Source organism: Delphinus delphis, chromosome 11 (genome assembly GCF_949987515.2).
Source record: "Delphinus delphis chromosome 11, mDelDel1.2, whole genome shotgun sequence".
Classification (NCBI taxonomy): Eukaryota; Metazoa; Chordata; class Mammalia; order Artiodactyla; family Delphinidae; genus Delphinus; species Delphinus delphis.
Window position 1 is genome coordinate 15055354 of NC_082693.1, and position 22122 is coordinate 15077475.

General features: G+C 35.8%; 1 protein-coding gene across 5 annotated transcripts in view; it reads left to right on the forward strand.

The window, feature by feature from the left end:
- Window positions 1-22122, forward strand: part of PIK3C2G (phosphatidylinositol-4-phosphate 3-kinase catalytic subunit type 2 gamma) — a 373466-nt gene that overhangs the window by 294774 nt on the left and 56570 nt on the right. For all 5 annotated transcript variants that reach the window (XM_069541180.1, XM_060024362.1, XM_060024360.1 and 2 more), the window contains one exon: window positions 12897-12972. In XM_069541180.1, coding sequence (XP_069397281.1) covers window positions 12897-12972 — 76 coding nt within the window. The remainder of the gene's footprint in view (window positions 1-12896; window positions 12973-22122) is intronic.

The following is a 22122-nucleotide window of genomic DNA, read 5'->3' on the forward strand; positions in this document are numbered from 1 at the left end:
TTTAATTTCTTTCATTAGTGTTTTACAGTTTTCTGCATACGGGTCTTTTGTCTCCTTCGGTAAGTTTATTCCTAGGTATTTTATTCTTTTTGTTGCAGTGGTAAATGGGAGTGTTTCCTTAATTTCTCTTTCATATTTTTCATCTTTAGTGTATAGGAATGCAAGAGATTTCTGTGCATTAATCTTGTATCCTGTTACTTTACCAAATACATTGATTAGCTCTGGTAGTTTTCTGGTAGCATCTTTAGGATTCTCTATGTATAGTATCCTGTCATCTGCAAACAGTGACAGTTTTACTTCTTCTTTTCCGATTTGGATTCCTTTTATTTCTTTTTCTTCTCTGATTGAGGTGGCCAAAACTTCCAAAAATGTGTTGTATAATAGTGGTGAGAGTGGGCAACTTTGTCTTTTTCCTGATCTTAGAGGAAATGGCTTCAGTTTTTCACCACTGAGAACAATGTTGGCTGTGAGTTTGTCATATATGGCTTTTATTATGTTGAGGAAGGTTCCCTCTATGCCCACTTTCTGGAGAGTTTTTATCATAAATCGCTATTGAATTCTGTTGAAAGCTCTTTCTGCATCTATTGAGATGATCATATGGTTTTTATCCTTCAATTTGTTAATATGGTGTATCACATTGATTGTTTTGTGTATGTTGAAGAATCCTTGCATTTCTGAGATAAACCCCACTTGATCATGGCGTATGATCCTTTTAATGTGCTCTTGGATTCTGTTTGCTAGTATTTTGTTGAAGATTTTTGCGTCTAAATTCATCAGGGATATTGGCCTGTAATTTTCTTTTTTTGTGACATCTTTTTCTGGTTTTGGTGTCACGGTGATGGTGGCCTCGTAGAATGAGTTTAGGAGTGTTCCTCCCTCTGCTATATTTTGGAAGAGTTTGAGAAGGATAGGTGTTAGCTGTTCTCTAAATGTTTGATAGAATTTGCCTGTGAAGCCATCTGGTCCTGGACTTTTGTTTGTTGGAAGATTTTTAATCACACTTTCAATTTCAGTGCTTGTGATTGGTCTGTTTATATTTTCTATTTCTTCCTAGTTCAGTCTCGGAAGGTTGTGCTTTTCTAAGAGTTTGTCCATTTCTTCCAGGTTGTCCATTTTATTGACATAGAGTTGCCTGTAGTAATCTCTCATGATCCTTTGTATTTCTGCAATGTCAGTTGTTACTTCTCCTTTTTCATTCCTAATTCTGTTGATTTGAGTCTTCTCCATTTTTTTCTTGATGAGTTGGCTAATGGTTTATCAATTTTGTTTATCTTCTCAAAGAACCAGCTTTTAGTTTTATTGATCTTTATTATCATTTCCTTCATTTCTTTTTCACTTATTTCTGATTTTATCATTATGATTTCTCTCCTTCTGCTAACTTTGGGTTTTGTTTGTTCTTATTTCTCTAATTGCTTTAGGTGTAAGGTTAGGTTGTTTACTTGAGATTTTTCTTGTTTCTTGAGGTAGGATTATATTGCTATAAACTTTCCTCTTAGAACTGCTTTTGCTGCCCCCCAAAGGTTTTGGGTCGTTGTTTTTCATTGTCATTTGTTTCTAGGCATTTTTTGATTTCCTCTTTGATTTCTTCAGTGATCTCTTGGTTATTTAGTAGTGTATTGTTTAACCTCCGTGTGTTTGTATTTTTTACACTTTTTTTTCCTGTAATTGATATATAGTCTCATAGCATTGTGGTTGTAAAAGATACTTAGTATGATTTCAATTTTCATAAATTTACCAAGGCTTGATTTGTGACCCAAGATATGTTCTATCCTGGAGAATGTTCCACGAGCACTTGAGAAGAAAGTGTAATCTGCTGTTTTTGGATGGAATGTCCTATGAATATCAATTAAATCCATCTTGTTTAATGTGTCATTTAAAGCTTGTGTTTCCTTATTTATTTTTATTTTGGATGATCTGTCCATTGTTGAAAGTGGGGTGTTAAAGTCCCCTACTAGTAGTGTGCTACTGTCAATTTCCCTTTTTATAGCTGTTAGCATTTGCCTTATGTATTGAGGTGCTCCTATGTTGGGTGCATAAATATTTACAATTGTTATATCTTCTTCTTGGATTGATCCCTTGATGACTATGTAGTGTTCTCTTTGTCTCTTGTAATAGTCTTTATTTTAAAGTCTGTTTTGTCTGATATGAGAATTACTACCTCAGCTTTCTTTTGATTTCCATCTGTGTGGAATATCTATTTCCATCCCCTCACTTTCATTCTGTATTTGTCCCTAGGTCTGAAGTAGGTTTCTTGTAGACAACATATATATGGGTCTTGTTTTGTATCCTTTCAGCCAGTCTGTGTCTTTTGGTTGGAGCATTTAATCCATTTACTTTTGAGGTAATTATCTATATGTATGTTCCTATTACCATTTTCTTAATTGTTTGGGGCTTGTTTTTTGTAGGTTTTTTCCTTTTCTTGTGTTTCCTGCCTAGAGAAGTTCTTTTAACATTTGTTGTAAAGCTGGTTTGGTGGTGCTGAGTTCTCTTACCTTTTGCTTTTCTGTAAAGGTTTTAATTTCTCCGTTGAATCTGAATGAGATCCTTGTTGGGTAGAGTAATCTTTGTTGTAGGTTTTTCCCTTTCATCACTTTAGATATGTCCTGCCACTCCCTTTTAGCTTGCAGAGCTTCTGCTGAAAGATCCACTGTTAATCTTATGGGGATTCCCTTGTATGTGTTGTTTTTTAAGAACAAAAGTGATTCCAATACACAGCCAGGTTTGGATAATTCTCTTCTCGAAATTCAGAAGCTGAATCGCATATGTACACTGCTCTGAGAAGATTACAATCTCTGTCAGTATTCTATGTTGATGTGTTTCAGTGGCTTCATAAAGACTTTCACAACTTCACACATTGGGTTTTTCTTTCCTTTCTTCCTAAGGAACTTTATGGGTCTTGATACAATACTCACTATACATATGACACAGTGATTGAACAGTAATAATTTGACAGGGACATAAGCAGATGCTGACTAGCCTTAATAATGTGACCTGACTAATCACCCTGGTTCTCCTTGATGCATAATGTCATCAGTTTTCAGTTATCTTCAAATGGATTGACCACAGTGAAAGCTTTGTCTCCATATCCTGGTGGATGCTTCCCTGATTCAGTTTGTTTATATTCAAGGAATAAAAACGTATTTTAAGATCAACTGAATAAAACTTTATTGGCCTAAAAATCACATAAATAATACCAAAATAATTCACATTATTTTGAGTTTTTTTTAAATTTTGTATTATTGATGAAGTTCTTCTCTTCTCTCATATGTTTTAACAGAGTTATGTCTATAAACAGTAAAATCTATAAAACCAGGTATGTATTGTATTTACAAAATATTGTAATTATTTTAAATGATATGAACAACTTAGAGGAAATTTTTAAACACACATAAGTTTTTTTCCTCTTCTAATAAAATAAAAGATTTAAAGTAAATTTATTATATTTGTGCTGAATACTCCTATGATAGGTTAATCCTCATCTCTGACCCTAGAAAAATCCTTATAAAAACACTTTTCTTCTTCCATAGCTGCTTGTCATATGACAGTATAGGAAAGACAAATAATCCTATTATGTCTATACATTAAAACTCACATTCTTTTTTAGTTATGTGATCCATTTATTTGTAACTTTTAAAAAATATTTTATATCACTGTATATAACTTTGTAACGATTTTAAAATTTTTACTGATCACTTACTATGTATAACACTCTAGATTAAAAGCTTTAAATTAGTTGCAGAGAACAAATTGGAAAGATGAAAGTAATGCAATATACACTTTACTTTCAGTGAGTTTATAATATGGTGATGAATACAGACACGAACATATATAATACATAGCAGTGAGTGGAAAAGGGGGAGAAAAGAAAGTAGAAGATGCAGCTTGAATATGAAATTGAACAACCTTACCTTACTAAAATCAAATATTATATACCCTTCTGGGGCATACTCAATTGTAAGCAGTCTAGCTTTTGGTCAAGGAAATGAGATGAAGAGTCTGTTTATAGTCCAGTTTCAGGTATTGGAGTTAAGTTAGGTGAGAGAGATTTCTCTGGGGGTTTCATCTAAAAGCACAAGCACAGCCCAAATAGAGGGATGACTGTAAATCCCTGAGACCTTCTTTCTCTTCTCCTCATCTCTCTTCCCTCCCCTTTCATCCCCACACACAAATTGGTTGATAAAAGAAAACAGATATAAATGAGGACTACAATTATACACTATTTTAATATCTCTTCTAATGAGGTTGCAAGCACCAGTTTAGACATCCTAGTCCTATATCTGCCTGGTTTTTGTTTGTTTAGCTTGACTCCCTTCTCCCAAACTCATTGAAACTTCTTTTTTTCTTGAAGTGTTTGTAGTTTCATTCCACAAGCTGTGATAACAGGAATTCCTTTTGCTTTTTAAAATTTTACTCTGTTTTAGTTGAATTGTGTTGCAAACTAAATTAAGATCTTTATAAAAGGCAATATAAATATGTAATAAAAGTTATAGCAAATGATTGCAGTACCTAAAGAAATGTGAGAAATGTGTACCCACATTTGAGTTTAGCTGAGACATACAAACAGCAGTTGCTTTAAAACTTTTTAAAGCCATGTATTCATTGTGATTTTTGGCTCTTCTCAGTATTGTTGCTCATTTCTAGAGGTCCCTTAAAATAAGGAATGCTATCATGGCTTAAGCAATATTATTTTTTTAAGCAGAAATCAAATGTCAAAATAAATCCAAATGGGTAAATCCTACCTTAATAATGAACATATGTTTCTTGTTCCCTGCTTGCTAAACCCAGATGTTAATTACTACATTTGTCAGTACATTGCTCTTTTCCTATTTGGAGCTGGCTGAGATTACGATGCAGGCAGGATAAATGTCATATGTGTATCATCAGTAAAACCAAGATTATTTTTCAAAGTCTGGTAAAATGCTGATGACATTTGAGAACCAGAATTATAAAAGATTCTTTAAAAGTTCACTGTTTTTCATAGTATCATTCTTGCATGTAACTCCAATACAAATACAGTGGGTTGAACTACATTAAAGACTGGACATTATGACAAGCTGCTTTATGAAAAAAGCAATAAAATACAATTACTGTTCAACTTTGATTTAAAATGCTTATGGGAATTCATTTTTAAATTCACATTTTTACGGTGCTTCATGGAGTTTGAGAGAGATTTAGCTTATTGTTTTAACTCACTGAAACTAAATCTTGCAGTCAGTTCTAGATGTTGGCTGGTCTGTTAATAAATGGGAATTCTTAATGTGTTATTTTAAAGACAGGAAAAATTGATCTCTGTGTTATATTGCATCACTTCTGATCTTTGCAAGGACTTTAACTCTCTGTAGTCTTTGAGAATAAGAATATGTTCATAGGATACTGGAAAAACACTTAGGTTTTGAGCAACTCTGAATTGATCAACTGTCTCAAAAATCAATGATTTTAAATCACCAATGACTTAATAATATAATTGGTAAACAAAATATTAATGTGAGCTCTGAATTTAAAATATAAACTGATGCAGATTTTGATTTAAAATTTCTCACTTGGCTTCAAGTTTGCTCTTTATTGACTGAATTTCTAATTTAAGAACACATTATTAGACACTAAGAATCCTATATTAGTTAGATAAACATCTACTCAAGCAAAAAAATGTATATGTATAACCTCATAGAGTGTTTAATATAACCTAATGTGTTTACATGGATCATTGATATCAAAGTCCAATAACTTCAGAGTCCTTAAGACAAATACCAACCATGTATTAATTTATTCACCAAATATATAATGTTTTACATAGGAGGGATGTTCCAAATATTTAACAACTGTTAGGGCACAGGAACTGATTAATCAGGATAAGTGCAGGCCATCAACCCACCTTTATGGCCATACAAGCTTGCATTGGTTGAATGTTTGCTGTGATGGATGGAGAAAACTGTAGTAAGAGCAGTGCGGAATGAGGGTTTTTCAGGAGCTTGGATCAAAATATTAAGTTTGAGTTGCCTGTGAGACTTCTAAGTAGAGATGTCAAGTGGAAAGTTGAATGTCTTGAGTTGAGGGGAAAAGAGAGGCTGGAAATATAAATATTGGAGTTTCAATTAATAACTGGTTTTCATTGCCATGAGACTGGATGTTACTTAGGGTGAAAATGTAAATATAAAAGAGAAGAGGTCTGAATACGAGACCATGCAGCACACCAACTTTAAAGTTTGAGAAGATGGAAGAGAATCAACAAAATAGACTGAGGAAGAGCAATCTGTTGGAAACCAAAAGAATATGGTGCCTGGGAATTCCCTGTTGGTCCAGTGGTTACGACTCCACGCTTCACTGCAGGGGGCACAGGTTCAATCCCTGGTCGGGGAACTAAGATCCTGCATGCCATGTGGTGCAGCCAAATAAATAAATGACTCGTGGAGGTAATTAATTAAAAAAAAAAAGAACATGGTGCCTGAAATCCAAGACAAGAAATTATTTCAAAGAAGAAGGAATGACAAGCTGTTTCAAATGCTACTAATGGGTCAAAAATTGAGAATTGACCACTGGATTTAGCAGAATGGATATCATTGGTGAATTTAACAAAAACAGTTTGATGAGAGTGCTGGGAACAAAAACCTTATTAGAATGGGTTCAAAAGAGAATGTGAAGAGAGAAATTTGGGGTAGAAAGTGGAAAACAATCCTTGCAGAATCTTTACTAAAGATGAATAGGAAAAAAACAGTGTGCAGGGAAATGTAAGTCAAGAATTTTGTTTACTGAAATGAATTATAGCATACGTGTATGCTGGTAGGAAAATCCACTGAAGAAGCAAAAATTGGTGTTGCAATTAGCCATATACCAGAGCGATGATCTTGACTAGAGAAGAGAGCATGTGATCTAGTGCCCAAATCAGTCTCAAATTAAAGCATAGGCAGTCCTCCTATGTAGTGGACGAAATGGCAGAGGTAAGGTAAGATGATAGATATTGAGCGCTTATAGAAATTCTTTTCTGCTTCTGTTTTTTCTGTAAACAAGAAGACAGCCATAGGAGTTCCTGGTGACCTAGTGGTTAAGATTCCCTTCCATTGCCATGGCCTGGGTTCAAACCCTGGTCAGGGAACTGAGATCCCTCAAGCCCGTACAGTGCAACCAATAAAAAAAGAGCCTTGAACAGATTGAAAGAGGGGAAAAGCATGTTGGCATTTTGAGGAGTGAGGCTAGGGTATTAAATAGTCCTATAGGTGAATGGAAGAATAAATGGTGTAGTGATGTGAAAAATTGCCAGAAAATTGAGCACCAATTTGTGGGTAGTGGGCATGAGGTGAAAGTAAGATCAGTAAGCACGGTTGAGTGCTTTTCTCCAGCAACATTCAGCACACCTGTTACAGTTGCAGAGTTGGCAGAGAGTAACCAGAGTTGTTCTGTTTTCATTTTTGTTTTTTGCCAAGTGAATAATAGAATAACGGGAGAAAGGGTCAAAAGAGTTAAAAGGAGTATACGAGAGAGTTATTATAAGTATTGACCGTGAGATCCATATTGGCCAAGGAGGGATATGATAATAATGAGAGGAGTTAGGGTCAGTGAAAAGGTCAACAGATTGTTCGAGTTACATAACTAGAGGAAAAGAGCTGAAAAGGAGGGAGCGGGTGGTTGTAGACTCAGAAGCTAGAAATCAAGACAATAGAAGAACTTCAGTCACTGATCCAGATAAGATCAAGAGAACAAGAGTGAGTGATGGAGTAAGATGCAGAACAAGATTATTGGATGAGATGAGTTAAAAACAAAGAATCTACCATAAAGAAGGATGCTTTGTGTCAATGTTAAAATAAGTGTGAATTATGACAAGTATTATTGGAGAAAATGACAGTGTTCCAGGGTTTAAAATGTTGTAGGAATGAAGGCCAGTGACCTAGAGATCAGTAGACAAGTGCAACAACAAGAGGGAGAGGGCTGTATAGTCAGTAGACATGGATATTCAAAGCAGGGCATTTTTATATGGGAAGAAAGTGTGGAGATTGGAAGATCAAGGAGATGCAAGGAGGATACCTACCCCATCCCCAGGACCAGGGTTATAAAGGGAATGTGAGACAGCATTACTACCATTTCAGAAACTTAAAAGGAAAGCAGAAGGGACTGTTCAGAGAATATAGTAAGTTGAGCTTATAAGGAGCTTTGCTGATGACATTCTCCAAGGCTGACTGCTGTTTTCTCTTTCCTCCACAATGCTGCACTGTCAACTTTCTAAGAAATATCTGATCATGATGTTTTTCTGTTTAAAATTCATCAATAGGTCCCAGTAGCTTTAAGCTTGTGCAGAAGACCAGCATGCTCTAGGACTCCTACGAAACTCTCTCTAGGCACATCTCCCACCTATCCCCATATGTATTCTTCACATCTATAGGTCATTGGCAGTGGTAACACAGGTGGGCCTGGGCTTACTGATTTACTCTACATTCTTTTTTTTATACTAATCTCAATCAGTCAACCACTTATGCCATCTGGTATTCAGTTTTCTCATTTCTAGAATGAAGTAGTTAAATTCAGAGCTTGTCCTCCAGAAAACTATTACCACTTGAAGAATTAAACAGAAAAGCAACATTCTTTTTTTTATTATTTACTTATTTGGCTGTGCCAGGTCTTAGTTGCAGCATGTAGGATCTAGTTCCCTGACCAGGGATCGAACCCAGGCCCCCTGCATTGGGAGTGCAAGCCACTGGACCACCAGGGAAGTCCCCAGAAAAACAACATTCTTAATAATGGGAGAATATTGTTGGTATTTCAGAATATTTAAGATAAGTGGCCTTGCTCATTAATTGCCAACTGTACCCTCCAGTCATTGAGACAACCAAAAGTGTGCCCATAAATCTTTAAGCATCTCAGATTGTCAGATAGCTTGATAAAATGCAGGCTGCCCAGTTAACTTTGAATTTGAGATAAATAAATATTTTTAGTGTAAGTATATTGTAAATATTGCATGGGCATCATCTGTTTTTATTTGTTATATCTGGCAGCTCTACATATGGAAAGCCCTGCAGACTAGGATTATATCTATAGTCAATGTAAAAATGGCACCCCTAGAGTTGCTCAGTATACAACCTACACAACTAAATATAGCCACACTGCTTGGTGGTCAGTACAAACCCAACTGAAAACACTGGTTCAGGTTATCAGTGAAAGCAACTGTAGCACTAACATTTCTATAATTCTCCAAACCATCCAGTAGTGCAATGTGCTAAAAAGCTGTGGGATACATGTACATAAGTAAAACCAAATCTGAGGAGAAAATTTGATTATTTTGAAATCAAGCAATACTACTTTTTTTATCTTCTTAATCATTTTTATTGATTTCTCCCTTCCATTGACACTGGATCATGCTTTTCCTCAAGAATGAAAACCATATTGCTACATTAAGAAATTAGTATTCAGCATGTCACCCACACCTGGAATTACAAATGTAGGTTTCAAGGATATGACAGTGTAAATACAAGGGAATAATTAGCTATTGGTGACATTTCAGACACGAATTGGGAAGATATTCTGCCTACTCTTGAAGTGTAATAACCATTAGGAGGTGAGGTCAAAACGTTGCCAGAGAATAATAATTGACTGGTTGTCAAAAGCCAAAGAAGGTCAAATTCCCTTCAACAAATTCTGAAATTTGATTTCAGACTTTCAAACTAAAAAACTTGATTTGGTCAGCTTCCTGAAGATGGATATATTTCTTGAGGATAGATTATTATACAAGTTCACAAGAGATCAATATGTAGAGATAAAAATTGCTAATTAACTAGTTTACAATGATGCATAAAACTGCTACACAGATAAAAATATTTGCATTAGAAGACCAATGTATTCTATATCTGAATACAGATCTCAGTTTCTATTAATAAATAGTTACTGAGTAAAAATACTATATTAAATATGAGTGAATAAATGATCTCTGCTCTTGATATCTCACTGACTAGGCTAAAAGAGTAGAGAAGAGAGAATGTGATAAAACTTGGGCAAATGGGTGGATAGAGGTGGAAAGGATGGAGAAAGGAGCATGTAGAAAAACACAGATAAGAGAGCATGACACACTTGAGGAAATATAATTCAGTATAGTTAATATACTAGAAGAGAAATGGTGAGAGATGAAGATAGGGAAATGAGCAAGATCCCATTCAAGAAAGGTCTTACAAGCCTTGTTAAGCAGCTGATCTTTTTGCTTAAGAGCAATGGGGAGTCACTTCTGGGTTTTAAGCAGTTAATTATTAGATTTTTATTTTGAAAGATCAGTTTGGCAATTGTGTGATGAATAGACTGGATGAAAGGGTAGCAAGAAAAGAGTCAGGAACACTTGCTGTAACTTAGGTGCGAAGTGATGATACTAGAACAAGGAAGACGACAGTATACCTGGAGGGAAGAAATGGATAAGTGAGGTATTTAGGAGGTGAAATTAATAGGACTTATCATTTAACTTTTTGTGTGGGGTAGGGAGAATGGAGAGTCCAAAACGATATACCTTATTTTGAGCCTGGATACAGGAAGAAGTAGCAAATCGAGGGGAAAGAAAATGCGTGTAGTTTGGGGGTTTTAATTATCTTTAGTCAAGGAAGCCAATAAAAAGACATTTTGATGTAGAGGGCTGAGACTCAAGAGATAGATCTGAGATAAAGGTCTAGATTTGTGCATCATTATAGAAGCCACCAAAAGGGATAACATCACAGGGAACGAATGTGTTAGAGTAATGAGAGAGATGGGCCTAGAAGTGAGGGACGCTAGAATTTAAGTTATAAGCAAAAGGAAAAGGAGCCTGAAAAATGTCTAAGAAGAGATGGCAGGACAAATGGAAGAAAAACTGGGAGAACTTGCTATCAAGAAAGCAGGTGAAAGAGTTTTTCACTAAAAATGGAGTAGTTATATAAGGGCCAAGATTTAGGGGAAAAATGACCTTAAAATGACCTTAAAAATGACCTTAAAAATGACCTTAAAAAAGAGAAATGATGGTAAGAGCATTTTCAGAGGACGATTAATGACAGAAACCTGAGTGTGATAGATCATAAAGTGAGTGGAAGTTGAAGAAGAGGAACCAGTGTGAGTGCTGACAACTCTTCCCATAAGTTTGTGTCAAAGAGGAGAAAAATAATAGGCCACACTTGATATTGGAGGGAGGGATGGAGGGAGGAAGGAAGGGAGGAAGAAAAATAAAAGAAAAGAAAGAAAGAAAGAAAGAAAGGAAGGAAGAAAGAAAAAGAAGGAAGGGAGGGAGAAAGAAAGAAGGAAGGAAGGAAAGAAAGAGAAAGAGGGAGGGAGGAACGGAGGAAGAAAAAGACACTAAAGTATAGATTGGGATATTCTACAAGGTTCTTGAGGAGGAAGGAATAGAATCTAGGACACAGAAAGACGTGATCAGCATTGGATGATGTCTTAGTTTGTTAGGGCTGCCATAGCAAAGTACCACAAACTGGGTGATGTAAACAACAGAAATGCATTGTCTCACAGTTCTGGAAGGTGGAAGTCTGAAATCAAGGTGTCGACAGGGTTGGTTCCTTCTGACTGCTGTGAAGAAGAGTCTATTTCAGGCCTCTGTCCATGTCTTATAGATGGTAGATGGCCATTTCTTCCTTATGTCTCTTCACATCATCTTTGCTACATAAATGTGTCTAAATTTTCCCTTTTTATATTGGATTAGAGGTCCACCCTCCACCAATATGACCTCAACCTAATTTAACTAATTACATCTGCGATTACTCTATTTCCAAATAAGATCACATTCTGAGCTACTGTGGGTTAGGACTTCAACATATAAATTTTCAGAGGGTAGAATTCAACTTATAATAGATGAGAAGAGAGACACTTCTTCCCGTGTAGCAGGAAAAAAAGAGAAAAAGTGGCTTTGTGCAGCTGTAGATTTTGTAGCAGGAAATATAGGAGTTTCCATCTGCCTTTTATTTTCTCTAGAATGGAGACAAAATCATCAGCAAAGAAGGAGTCAGAGTTGGAAGTGTAAGTTTCTGGAAGAGGTTTTAAAGAGCCATTGCACAGAATGAAGGCTAACTGGGTAGAATGTCAGGCAGCTTTGCAGGTACTATGGCATCAGCTTATGATAGTCAAAAGAAATAATCAATTATTTAGTGGTGCCCTTCAGATAATAATATAGGAAGGGCTGCTTTGGTCATATAATGGCTTAAAACAAAATGTGTGTCAGTGTCACTAAGGAAAAGTTATTCTGATTCACCAGTTAGCCCATTTATTTGGAGCCCAGGTTAAATGTCAGTTTGTTTGTGACAATCTCAGTTTAAAAGAGAAGCACACTCACTTATTTGTTCTAAAATTAAACGGAACTAGAATTTCTATTAAAGCATTCAATACAATCTGTTTCCTCCACTAGATTGTGTTCTAAAGAGAGGGGTCACCTTTTGCATCTTTCTGTTTCTAAATATCCCCTAACATTCCTCTATGGCTTTGGTGTAGTCAGTAATTAGTGAGCATTTCTAGAATTGAACCTTGAGGAGTAATGAGTTTTCACTGAGTACCTGTGTCCTACTGAGAGTAATTTTTCTTCAAAAGTTTTGTCCAATGGTACACATTTTCTAGAAAAAGGAGGTGTGAGATTCATGCATAATTGTAAAGTTCAAGAATATAAACATATGGTGAGTTCTAAAAGCAGAGCACACCTGAGCCTCTTAAAGAAATATCAAATAACCAGATATCTAATCTCATGAAAGTTAAGTTTAACTTGGTGTAAAATTATAGCATTGACTTAATAAACTTCCTAGTATATTTTTTCTATTTATGGAATCTGTAAATATAGATATATCTATAAATAAAACAGGTATCTATAAACATTATATATTAGGGTCAACATTTTTAAATACTAGGGAATAGGAACAATAAATAAATGTAAGATATGAAAAAATATTTTATTTTGCCTTATTTTTCAGAGTGATTGTGTACTTAGTTTTTTCCTCTCTGAGCCTGTGGAACAAACAATGGAAGAATCATCACCTGTGGACCTAGGCAAGTAATTTTATCATTATTTCTATGTACAATTATTGTTTCAATATAATTGTACAAAAATCATAACTATAATTTTTTATTTTTCAAATTAAAATCTCTTTTTAAGAATAAGGCCTTAAGAGTCTTTTCTAACCACTTCGAAAGCTTTTTAACTCCTTAGACTATGTCTATCAAGTTAAATTAAACCCAGATATATTTGTCCAATTATAATAACTACATGGTATCACACTATTAACTCATTTCAATTAATTGTGCATTGAGATGGAATTGCATTTCAGAGGCAGAAGTCCTGTTTTCCCCTGCAGGTAAGTCTTACAATTTACTCAACATATTTGGAAGCAACAAAAATAAATATTAGGCAATAATAATGATCATGAGTTATCTAGCAGTTTCACTCTTATCTTTTAAAGCTCAATAATTATTCCAGCTCCCTCATGAAGTCTTCTTTTATTACCAGGATCCCAAACTAGACCAGCACAATTATTCACCCTATTCTCTGCCATATGTATGTTAATTCTAATTAATTTTTCTATCATCATCTCACCTAGATTGGCAGAAACTCTTTTTGAATGTCCCGTCAATCTTTTTTTTTTTTTGACAGTTTAAAATATTACTTATTTTTTTGAGAGGCCTAGGTTTAATTACATGCTTGGGGATGGGTCTTTACCCATTTGTTCATCTCCATTTTTGCTTAAGTTATCTCTAGTTTTCTCTTATGTGAAGCCAAGAGCATCTCAGCCGTTAAAATATTAGAATGTCCTATCAATCTTAAGCATTCGTAATATAATTCCATTGCCAGTGGCCATCTAATACTGATACTGGTCTTTATCTCATATAAGATTTGCAAACTCATAATTTTCTAGAGCTTACCCCCCTTTCCTTTGCAGCTCCCTGTCTGAGTTTTATCCACATCCACCTTCCAATTCTCTGCCTTTAAGATTAGGCCCATCTGCTCATTACCTCTGCCTGTATCTGACATCCTAGATATTTAACCCTCATACAGAACAACAGTTCTGTACAGCCAGGTCAGGTCTTATAGTGTGACTATTTATTGTTACATATTTATTTTTGTGTCTGCCTTGTTTCTCCTGTTAGACTGAGAGTAACTTTAAATCAAGGACTCACTTCCCTACTATGCATTGCTCTATACTAACAAATCCTAATTTAATATATGAGAATTGTACCACTTTTATTCCCCACATTTTACTCATGTAACATTACTCTCTAAGATGCTTTATATAGTCAATATATAACATATATATATGTTCAATATATAACATATATATATATAACATATATATATATCAATATATAACATAAACAATATTAAGTAAGGTAATTTCTTACATTTTATAGCATGTATCTAAAGAAGAATAATGCCCACAATATAAAATATTTTTATTGTCATAATTTACAAATTATACAACAAATATCTTTTTAAAAATATAGTATTAGCTGGGGAGATTTTCACAATCAATATTTATAAACTTGCATTAAACAGATTAAAAAACCCAATAATAATAAAGTTGCCAATTTCTAGAGATGTCAAACTTTAAGAAAAAGCTACTAGATTGGCCTCTATTTTGTCATTAAAGGCCTTAAAGAAAATTCTTTCTCTGTGTTTCAAAAAGTAAACTGTGGATCACTATCAAGTTTTTAAATTTGGTGATTATTATAAGGTGTTTTAAAATACATACACACAAAAAATTTAGGATTCTTATTGTAAAAACTAAAATGGTTGCTTGAGAATTCTTTTTTTTCTGGTTTGCTTATATCTTACTACATCATACAATACTCAGGATTTGTTTCGTCACTGTTAATGAGCAAAAGATTTGATTCTCAATATTTTTAAATACAGGCTGCCTATGAAATACAGCTTGTTATCTTAAAACAACAGAACACACCTTCTAAGCAGGATATGCAAATCATTACAACAAACAAGGATTAGCAGGAAGTTGTTCCTTCTTGTATGCTTTAAATTATTTCCTCTTTCATACTTCTGAATTCTTAATGTTAATACTTTTGTCACAGAATATCAGTTGATTCTAAACAAGAAGCACAATATTATTCTAAGCATAATTCTTGTCAACTAGTTGAAACTTTGAGCTTGTGTTGTTAAATGAGTAGAGGATGAAGTTATTCAAGTGTATTTAAATAATGGTTTAAATAGGATGACCTTAAGCAAAAATCCCAGACTTTACCATTTTACTACCACAGCTAATGAATTGAGAGTGGATTCTGGACACCTATGTATCTAGGCACATGACTTATAAAGATCATATTAGAAATCATTTATAGTCCTGCATCTGGGAGATATTCATATTCCTTTGCCTTTACTCACTAACTAAACGTGCCACGGTAGAACAACAGAAGAATTTATCTTTTTCACGTGCCAGCCAATCACTTCTCTCCTCTACTTAACACTTTTCCTTGGCTTCTCATTGCCTTTAGGCAAGGGCAACATCATGGGCTTGTAACCTATGCAGTCATACAAAGCACAGTGCTTAGAACAATCCTGCTGTCACTGTACTGAAATTCTTAACAATTTCTGTAAAAAGGGCTCTGAATTTTCATTTTCCTTTTTTTGTTTTTTTTTTGCGGTACACGGGCCTCTCACTGTTGTGGCCTTTTCCGTTGCAGAGCACAGGCTCCAGACGCACAGGCTCAGCGGCCATGGCTCAGGGGCCCAGCCGCTCTGCGGCATGTGGGACCTTCCCGGACCGGGGCACGAACCCTTGTCCCCTGCATCGGCAGGTGGACTCTCAACCACTGCGCCACCAGGGAAACCCCTTCATTTTGCATTTTTATTTCACTGACCCCCACAAATTATGTAGCTTGCCCAGCTCTTTGGAAGAAGACCAAAATCCTCCTGATGCATCTCAGCAGAATCTGGCACCCACCAATTTCCCTTTCCAGTCTAATATCAGGTCCTTCCCCATCTTGATTCCTATCTTTTTCCAATTTTTCAACTAAGACAAGATCCTCAGTACCTCACAGATTCAATTTTCTCTGCCTAGATCACTTGACTCCTGTTCCACCTTCCCCATCATTTTTTTTTTTTTGCTACATTCATTGGAGTATAATTGCTTTACAATGGTGTGTTAGTTTCTGCTTTAAAACAAAGTGAATCAGTTATACATATACATATGTTCCCATATCTCTTCCCTTTTGCGTCTCCCTCCCTCCCACACTCCCTATCCCACCCCTCCAAGTGGTCACAGAGCACCGAGCTGATCTCCTTGTGCTATGCGGCTGCTTCCCACTAGCTATCTACCTTACGTTTGGTAGTGTATATATGTCCATGCCTCTCTCTTGCTTTGTCACAGCTTACCCTTCCCCCTCCCCATATCCTCAAGTCCATTCTCTAGTAGGTCTGTGTCTTTATTCCTGTCTTACCCCTAGGTACTTCATGCCATTTTTTTCCTTAAATTCCATATATATGTGTTAGCATACAGTATTTGTCTCTCTCTTTCTGACTTACTTCACTCTGTATGACAGACTCTAGGTCTATCCACCTCATTACAAATAGCTCAATTTTGTTTCTTTTTATGGCTGAGTAATATTCCATTGTATATATGTGCCACACCTTCTTTATCCATTCATCCGATTATGGACACTTAGGTGTCTCCGGGCTATTGTAAATAGACCTGCAATGAACATTTTGGTACATGACTCTTTTTGAATTATGGTTTTCTCAGGGTATATGCCCAGTAGTGGGATTGCTGGGTCATATGGTAGTTCTATTTGTAGTTTATTAAGGAACCTCCATACTGTTCTCCACAGTGGCTGTATCAATTTACATTCCCACCAGCAGTGCAAGAGTGTTCCCTTTTCTCCACACCCTTTCCAGCATTCACTGTTTCTAGATTTTTTGATGATGGCCATTCTGACTGGTGTGAGATGATATCTCATTGTAGTTTTGATTTGCATTTCTCTAATGATTAATGATGTTGAGCATTCTTTCATGTGTTTGTTGGCAGTCTGTATATCTTCTTTGGAGAAGTGTCTGTTTAGGTCTTCTGCCCATTTATGGATTGGGTTGCTTGTTTTTTTGTTATTCAGCTGCATGAGCTGTTTATAAATTTTGGAGATTAATCCTTTGTCAGTTGCTTCATTTGCAAATACTTTCTCCCATTCTGAGGGTTGTCTTTTGGTCTTATTTATGGTTTCCTTTGCTGTGCAAAAGCTTTGAAGTTTCATTAGGTCCCATTTGTTTACTTTTGTTTTTATTTCCATTTCTCTAGGAGGGGGGTCAAAAAGGATCTTGCTATAATTTATGTCATAGAGTGTTCTGCCTATGTTTTCCTGTAAGAGTTTGATAGTTTCTGGCCTTACATTTAGGTCTTTAACCCATTTTGAGATTATTTTTGTGTATGGTGTTAGGGAGTGATCTAATCTCATACTTTTACATGTAGCTGTCCAGTTTTCCCAGCACCACTTATTGAAGTGGCTGTCCTTTCTCCACTGAACATGCCTGCCTCCTTTATTAAAGATAAGGTGACCATATGTGCTTGGGTTTATCTCTGGGCTTCCTATCCTGTTCCATTGATCTATCTTTCTGTTTTTTTGCCAGTACCATACTGTCTTGATTACTGTAGCTTTGTAGTACAGTCTGAAGTCAGGTAGCCTGATTCCTCCAGCTCCATTTTTCATTCTCAAGATTGCTTTGGCTATTCGGGGTCTTTTGTGTCTCCATACAAATTGTGAAATTTTTTGTTCTAGTTCTGTGAAAAATGCCAGTGGTAGTTTGATAGGGATTGCATTGAATCTGTAGATTGCTTTGGGTAGTAGAGTCATTTTCACAATGTTGATTCTTCCAATCCAAGAACATGGTATATATCTCCATCTATTTGTATCATCTTTAATTTTTTTCATCAGTGTCTTATAATTTTCTGCATACAGGTCTTTTGTCTCCTTGGGTAGGTTTATTCCTAGATATTTTATTCTTTTTGTTGCAATGGTAAATGGGAGTGTTTTCTTGATTTCACTTTCACATTTTTCATCATTAGTGTATAGGAATGCCAGAGATTTCTGTGCATTAATTTTGTATCCTGCTACTTTACCAAATTCATTGATTAGCTCTAGTAGTTTTCTGGTAGCATCTTTAGGATTCTCTATGTAAAGTATTATGTCATCTGCAAACAGTGACAGCTTTACTTCTTCTTTTCCAAATTGGATTTCTTTTATTTCCTTTTCTTCTCTGATTGCTGTGGCTAAAACTTCCAAAACTATATTGAATAAAAAGTGGTGAGAGTGGGCAACCTTGTCTTGTTCCTGATCTTAGAGGAAATGCTTTCAGTTTTTCACCATTGAGGACGATGTTGGCTGTGGGTTTGTCATATATGACCTTTATTATGTTGAGGAAAGTTCCCTCTATGCCTACATTCTGCAGGGCTTTTATCATAAATGGGTGTTGAATTTTGTCAAAAGCGTTCTCTGCATCTATTGAGATGATCATATGGTTTTTCTCCTTCAATTTGTTAATATGGTGTATCACGTTGATTGATTTGCATATATTGAAGAATCCTTGCATTCCTGGAATAAACCCCACTTGATCATGGTGTATGACCCGTTTAATGAGCTGTTGGATTCTGTTTGCTAGTAGTTTGTTGAGGATTTTTGCATCTATGTTCATCAGTGATATTGGCCTGTAGTTTTCTTTCTTTGTGACATCCTTGTCTGGTTTTGGAACAGGGTGATGGTGGCCTCGTAGAATGAGTTTGGGAGTGTTCCTCCCTCTGCTATATTTTGGAAGAGTTTGAGAAGGATAGGTGTTAGCTGTTCTCTAAATGTTTGATAGAATTTGCCTGTGAAGCCATCGGGTCCTGGGCTTTTGTTTGTTGGAAGATTTTTAATCACAGTTTCAATTTCAGTGCTTGTGATTGGTCTGTTCATATCTTCTATTTCTTCCTAGTTCAGTCTTGGAAGGTTGTGCATTTCTAAGAATTTGTCCATTTCTTCCAGGTTGTCCATTTTATTGGCATAGAGTTGCTTGTAGTAATCTCTCATGATCTTTTGTATTTCTATAGTGTCAGTTGTTACTTCTCCTTTTACATTTCTAATTCTATTGATTTGAGTCTTCTCCCTTTTTTTCTTGATGAGTCTGGCTAATGGTTTATCAATTTTGTTTATCTTCTTAAAGAACCAGCTTTTAGTTTTATTGATCTTTGCTATCGTTTCCTTCATTTCTTTTTCATTTATTTCTGATCTGATCTTTATGATTTCTTTCCTTCTGCTAACTTTGGGGTTTTTTTGTTCTTCTTTCTCTAATTGCTTTAGGTGCAAGGTTAGGTTGTTTATTCGAGATGTTTCCTGTTTCCTAAGGTAGGATTGTATTGCTATAAACTTCCCTCTTAGACCTGCTTTTGTTGCATCCCATAGATTTTGGGTTGTCGTGTCTCCATTGTCATTTGTTTCTAGGTATTTTTTGATGTACTCTTTGATTTCTTCAGTGATCACTTCCTTATTAAGTAGTGTATTGTTTGGCCTACATGTGTTTGTATTTTTTACAGATCTTTTCCTGTAATTGACATCTAGTCTCATAGCATTGTGGTTGGAAAGATACTTGATACAATTTCAGTTTTCTTAAATTTACCAAGGCTTGATTTGTGACCCAAGATATGATCTATCCTGGAGAATGTTCCATGAGCACTTGAGAAAAATGTGTATTCTGTTGTTTTTGTATGGAATGTCCTATAAATATCAATTAAGTCCATATTGTTTAATGTATCATTTAAAGCTTGTGTTTCGTTTTTATTTTCATTTTGGATGATCTGTCCATTGGTGAAAGTGGGGTGTTAAAGTCCCCTACTATGAATGTGTTACTGTCGATTTCCCCTTTTATGGCTGTTAGTATTTGCCTTATGTATTGAGGTGCTCCTATGTTGGGTGCATAAATATTTACAATTGTTATATCTTCTTGGATTGATCCCTTGATCATAATGTAGTGTCCTTCTTTCTCTCTTCTAATAGTCTTTATTTTAAAGTCTATTTTGTCTGATATGAGAATTGCTACTCCAGCTTTCTTTTGGTTTCCATTTGCATGAAATATCTTTTTCCATCCCCTCACTTTCAGTCTGTATGTGTCTCTAGGTCTGAAGTGGGTCTCTTGTAGACAGCAAATATATGGGTCTTGTTTTTGTATCCACTCAGCCAATCTGTGTCTTTTGGTGGGAGCATTTAGTCCATTTACATTTAAGGTAATTATCGATTTGTATGTTCCTATTCCCATTTTCTTAATTGTTTTGGGTTCGTTTTTGTAGGTCTTTTCCTTCTCTTGTGTTTCTTGCCTAGAGAAGTTCCTTTAGCATTTGCTGTAAAGCTTGTTTAGTGGTGCTGAACTCTCTCAGCTGAACTCTCTCAGCTTTTGCTTGTCTGTAACGGTTTTAATTTCTTCATCAAATCTGAATGAGATCCTTGCTGGGTAGAGTAATCTTGGTTGCAGGTTTTTCTCCTTCATCACTTTAAATATGTCCTGCCAGTCCCTTCTGGCTTGCAGAGTTTCTGCTGAAAGATCAGCTGTTAACCTTATGGGGATTCCCTTGTGTGTTATTTGTTGTTTTTCCCTTGCTGCTTTTAATGTTTTCTTTGTATTTAATTTTTGACAGTTTGATTAATATGTGTCTTGGCATATTTCTCCTTGGATTTTTCCTGTATGGGACTCTCTGTGCTTCCCGGACTTGATTAACTATTTCCTTTCCCATATTAGGGAAGTTTTCAACTATAATCTCTTCAAATATTTTCTCAGTTCCTTTCTTTTTCTCTTCTTCTTCTGGAACCCCTATAATTCGAATGTTGGTGCGTTGGATGTTGTCCCAGAGGTCTCTGAGACTGTCCTCAGTTCTTTTCATTCTTTTTTCTTTATTCTGCTCTGCAGTAGTTATTTCCACTATTTTATCTTCCAGGTCACTTATCCGTTCTTCTGCCTCAGTTATTCTATTGATCCCATCTAGAGTATTTTTAATTTCATTTATTGTGTTGTTCATCATTGTTTGTTTCATCTTTAGTTCTTCTAGGTCCTTGTTAAATGTTTCTTGCATTTTGTCTATTCTATTTCCAAGATTTTGGATCATCTTTACTATCATTATTCTGAATTCTTTTTCAGGTACACTGCCAATTTCCCCTTCATTTGTTAGGTCTGGTGGGTTTTTATCTTGCTCCTTCATCTGCTGTGTGTTTTTCTGTCTTCTCATTTTCCTTATCTTACTGTGTTTGGGGTCACCTTTCGGCAGGCTGCAGGTTCGTAGTTCCCGTTGTTTTTGGTGTCTGTCCCCAGTGGCTAAGGTTGGGTCAGTGGGTTTTGTAGGCTTCCTGGTGGAGGGGACTAGTGCCTGTGTTCTGGTGGATGTGTCTGAATCTTGTCTTTCTGGTGGGCAGGTCCACGTCTGGCGGTGTGTTTTGGAGTGTCTGTGGACTTATTATGATTTTAGGCAGCCTCTCTGCTAATGGGTGGGGTTGTGTTCCTGTCTTGCTAGTTGTTTGGCATGGGATGTCCAGCACTGTAGCTTGCTGGTCATTGAATGAAGCTGGGTGCTGGTGTTGAGTTGGAGATCTCTGGGAGATTTTCACCGTTTGATATTATGTGGAGCTGGGACGTCTCTTGTGGACCAGTGTCCTGAAGTTGGCTCTCCCTCCTCAGAGGCACGGCACTGACTCCTGGCTGCTGCACCAAGAGCCATTCATCCACACGGCTCAGAATAAAAGGGAGAAAAAGTAGAAAGAAAGAATTAGTAGAAGTAGAAAGAGAGAAAGAAAGAAAGAAAGGGAGGGAAGAAGGAAGGAAGGAGGGAAGGAAGGAAAAAAAGAAAGGAGATAAAGTAGAATAAAGTAAAGTAAGATAAAATATAATAAAGTTATTAAAATAAAAAAATAATTATTAAGAGAAAAAAAAGAAAAAAAAATTTAAAAACAAACATAAAAACCCGGACGGATAGAACTCTAGGACAAATGGTGGATGCAAAGCTATACAAACAAAATCTCACACAGAAGCATACACATACACACTCACAAAAAGAGGAAAAGGGGAAAAAATCATAAATCTTGCTCTCAAGTCCACCTCCTTAATTTGGGATGATTCATTGTCTATTCATGTATTCCACAGATGCAGGTACATCAAGTTGATTGTGGAGCTTTAATCCGCTGCTTCTGCGG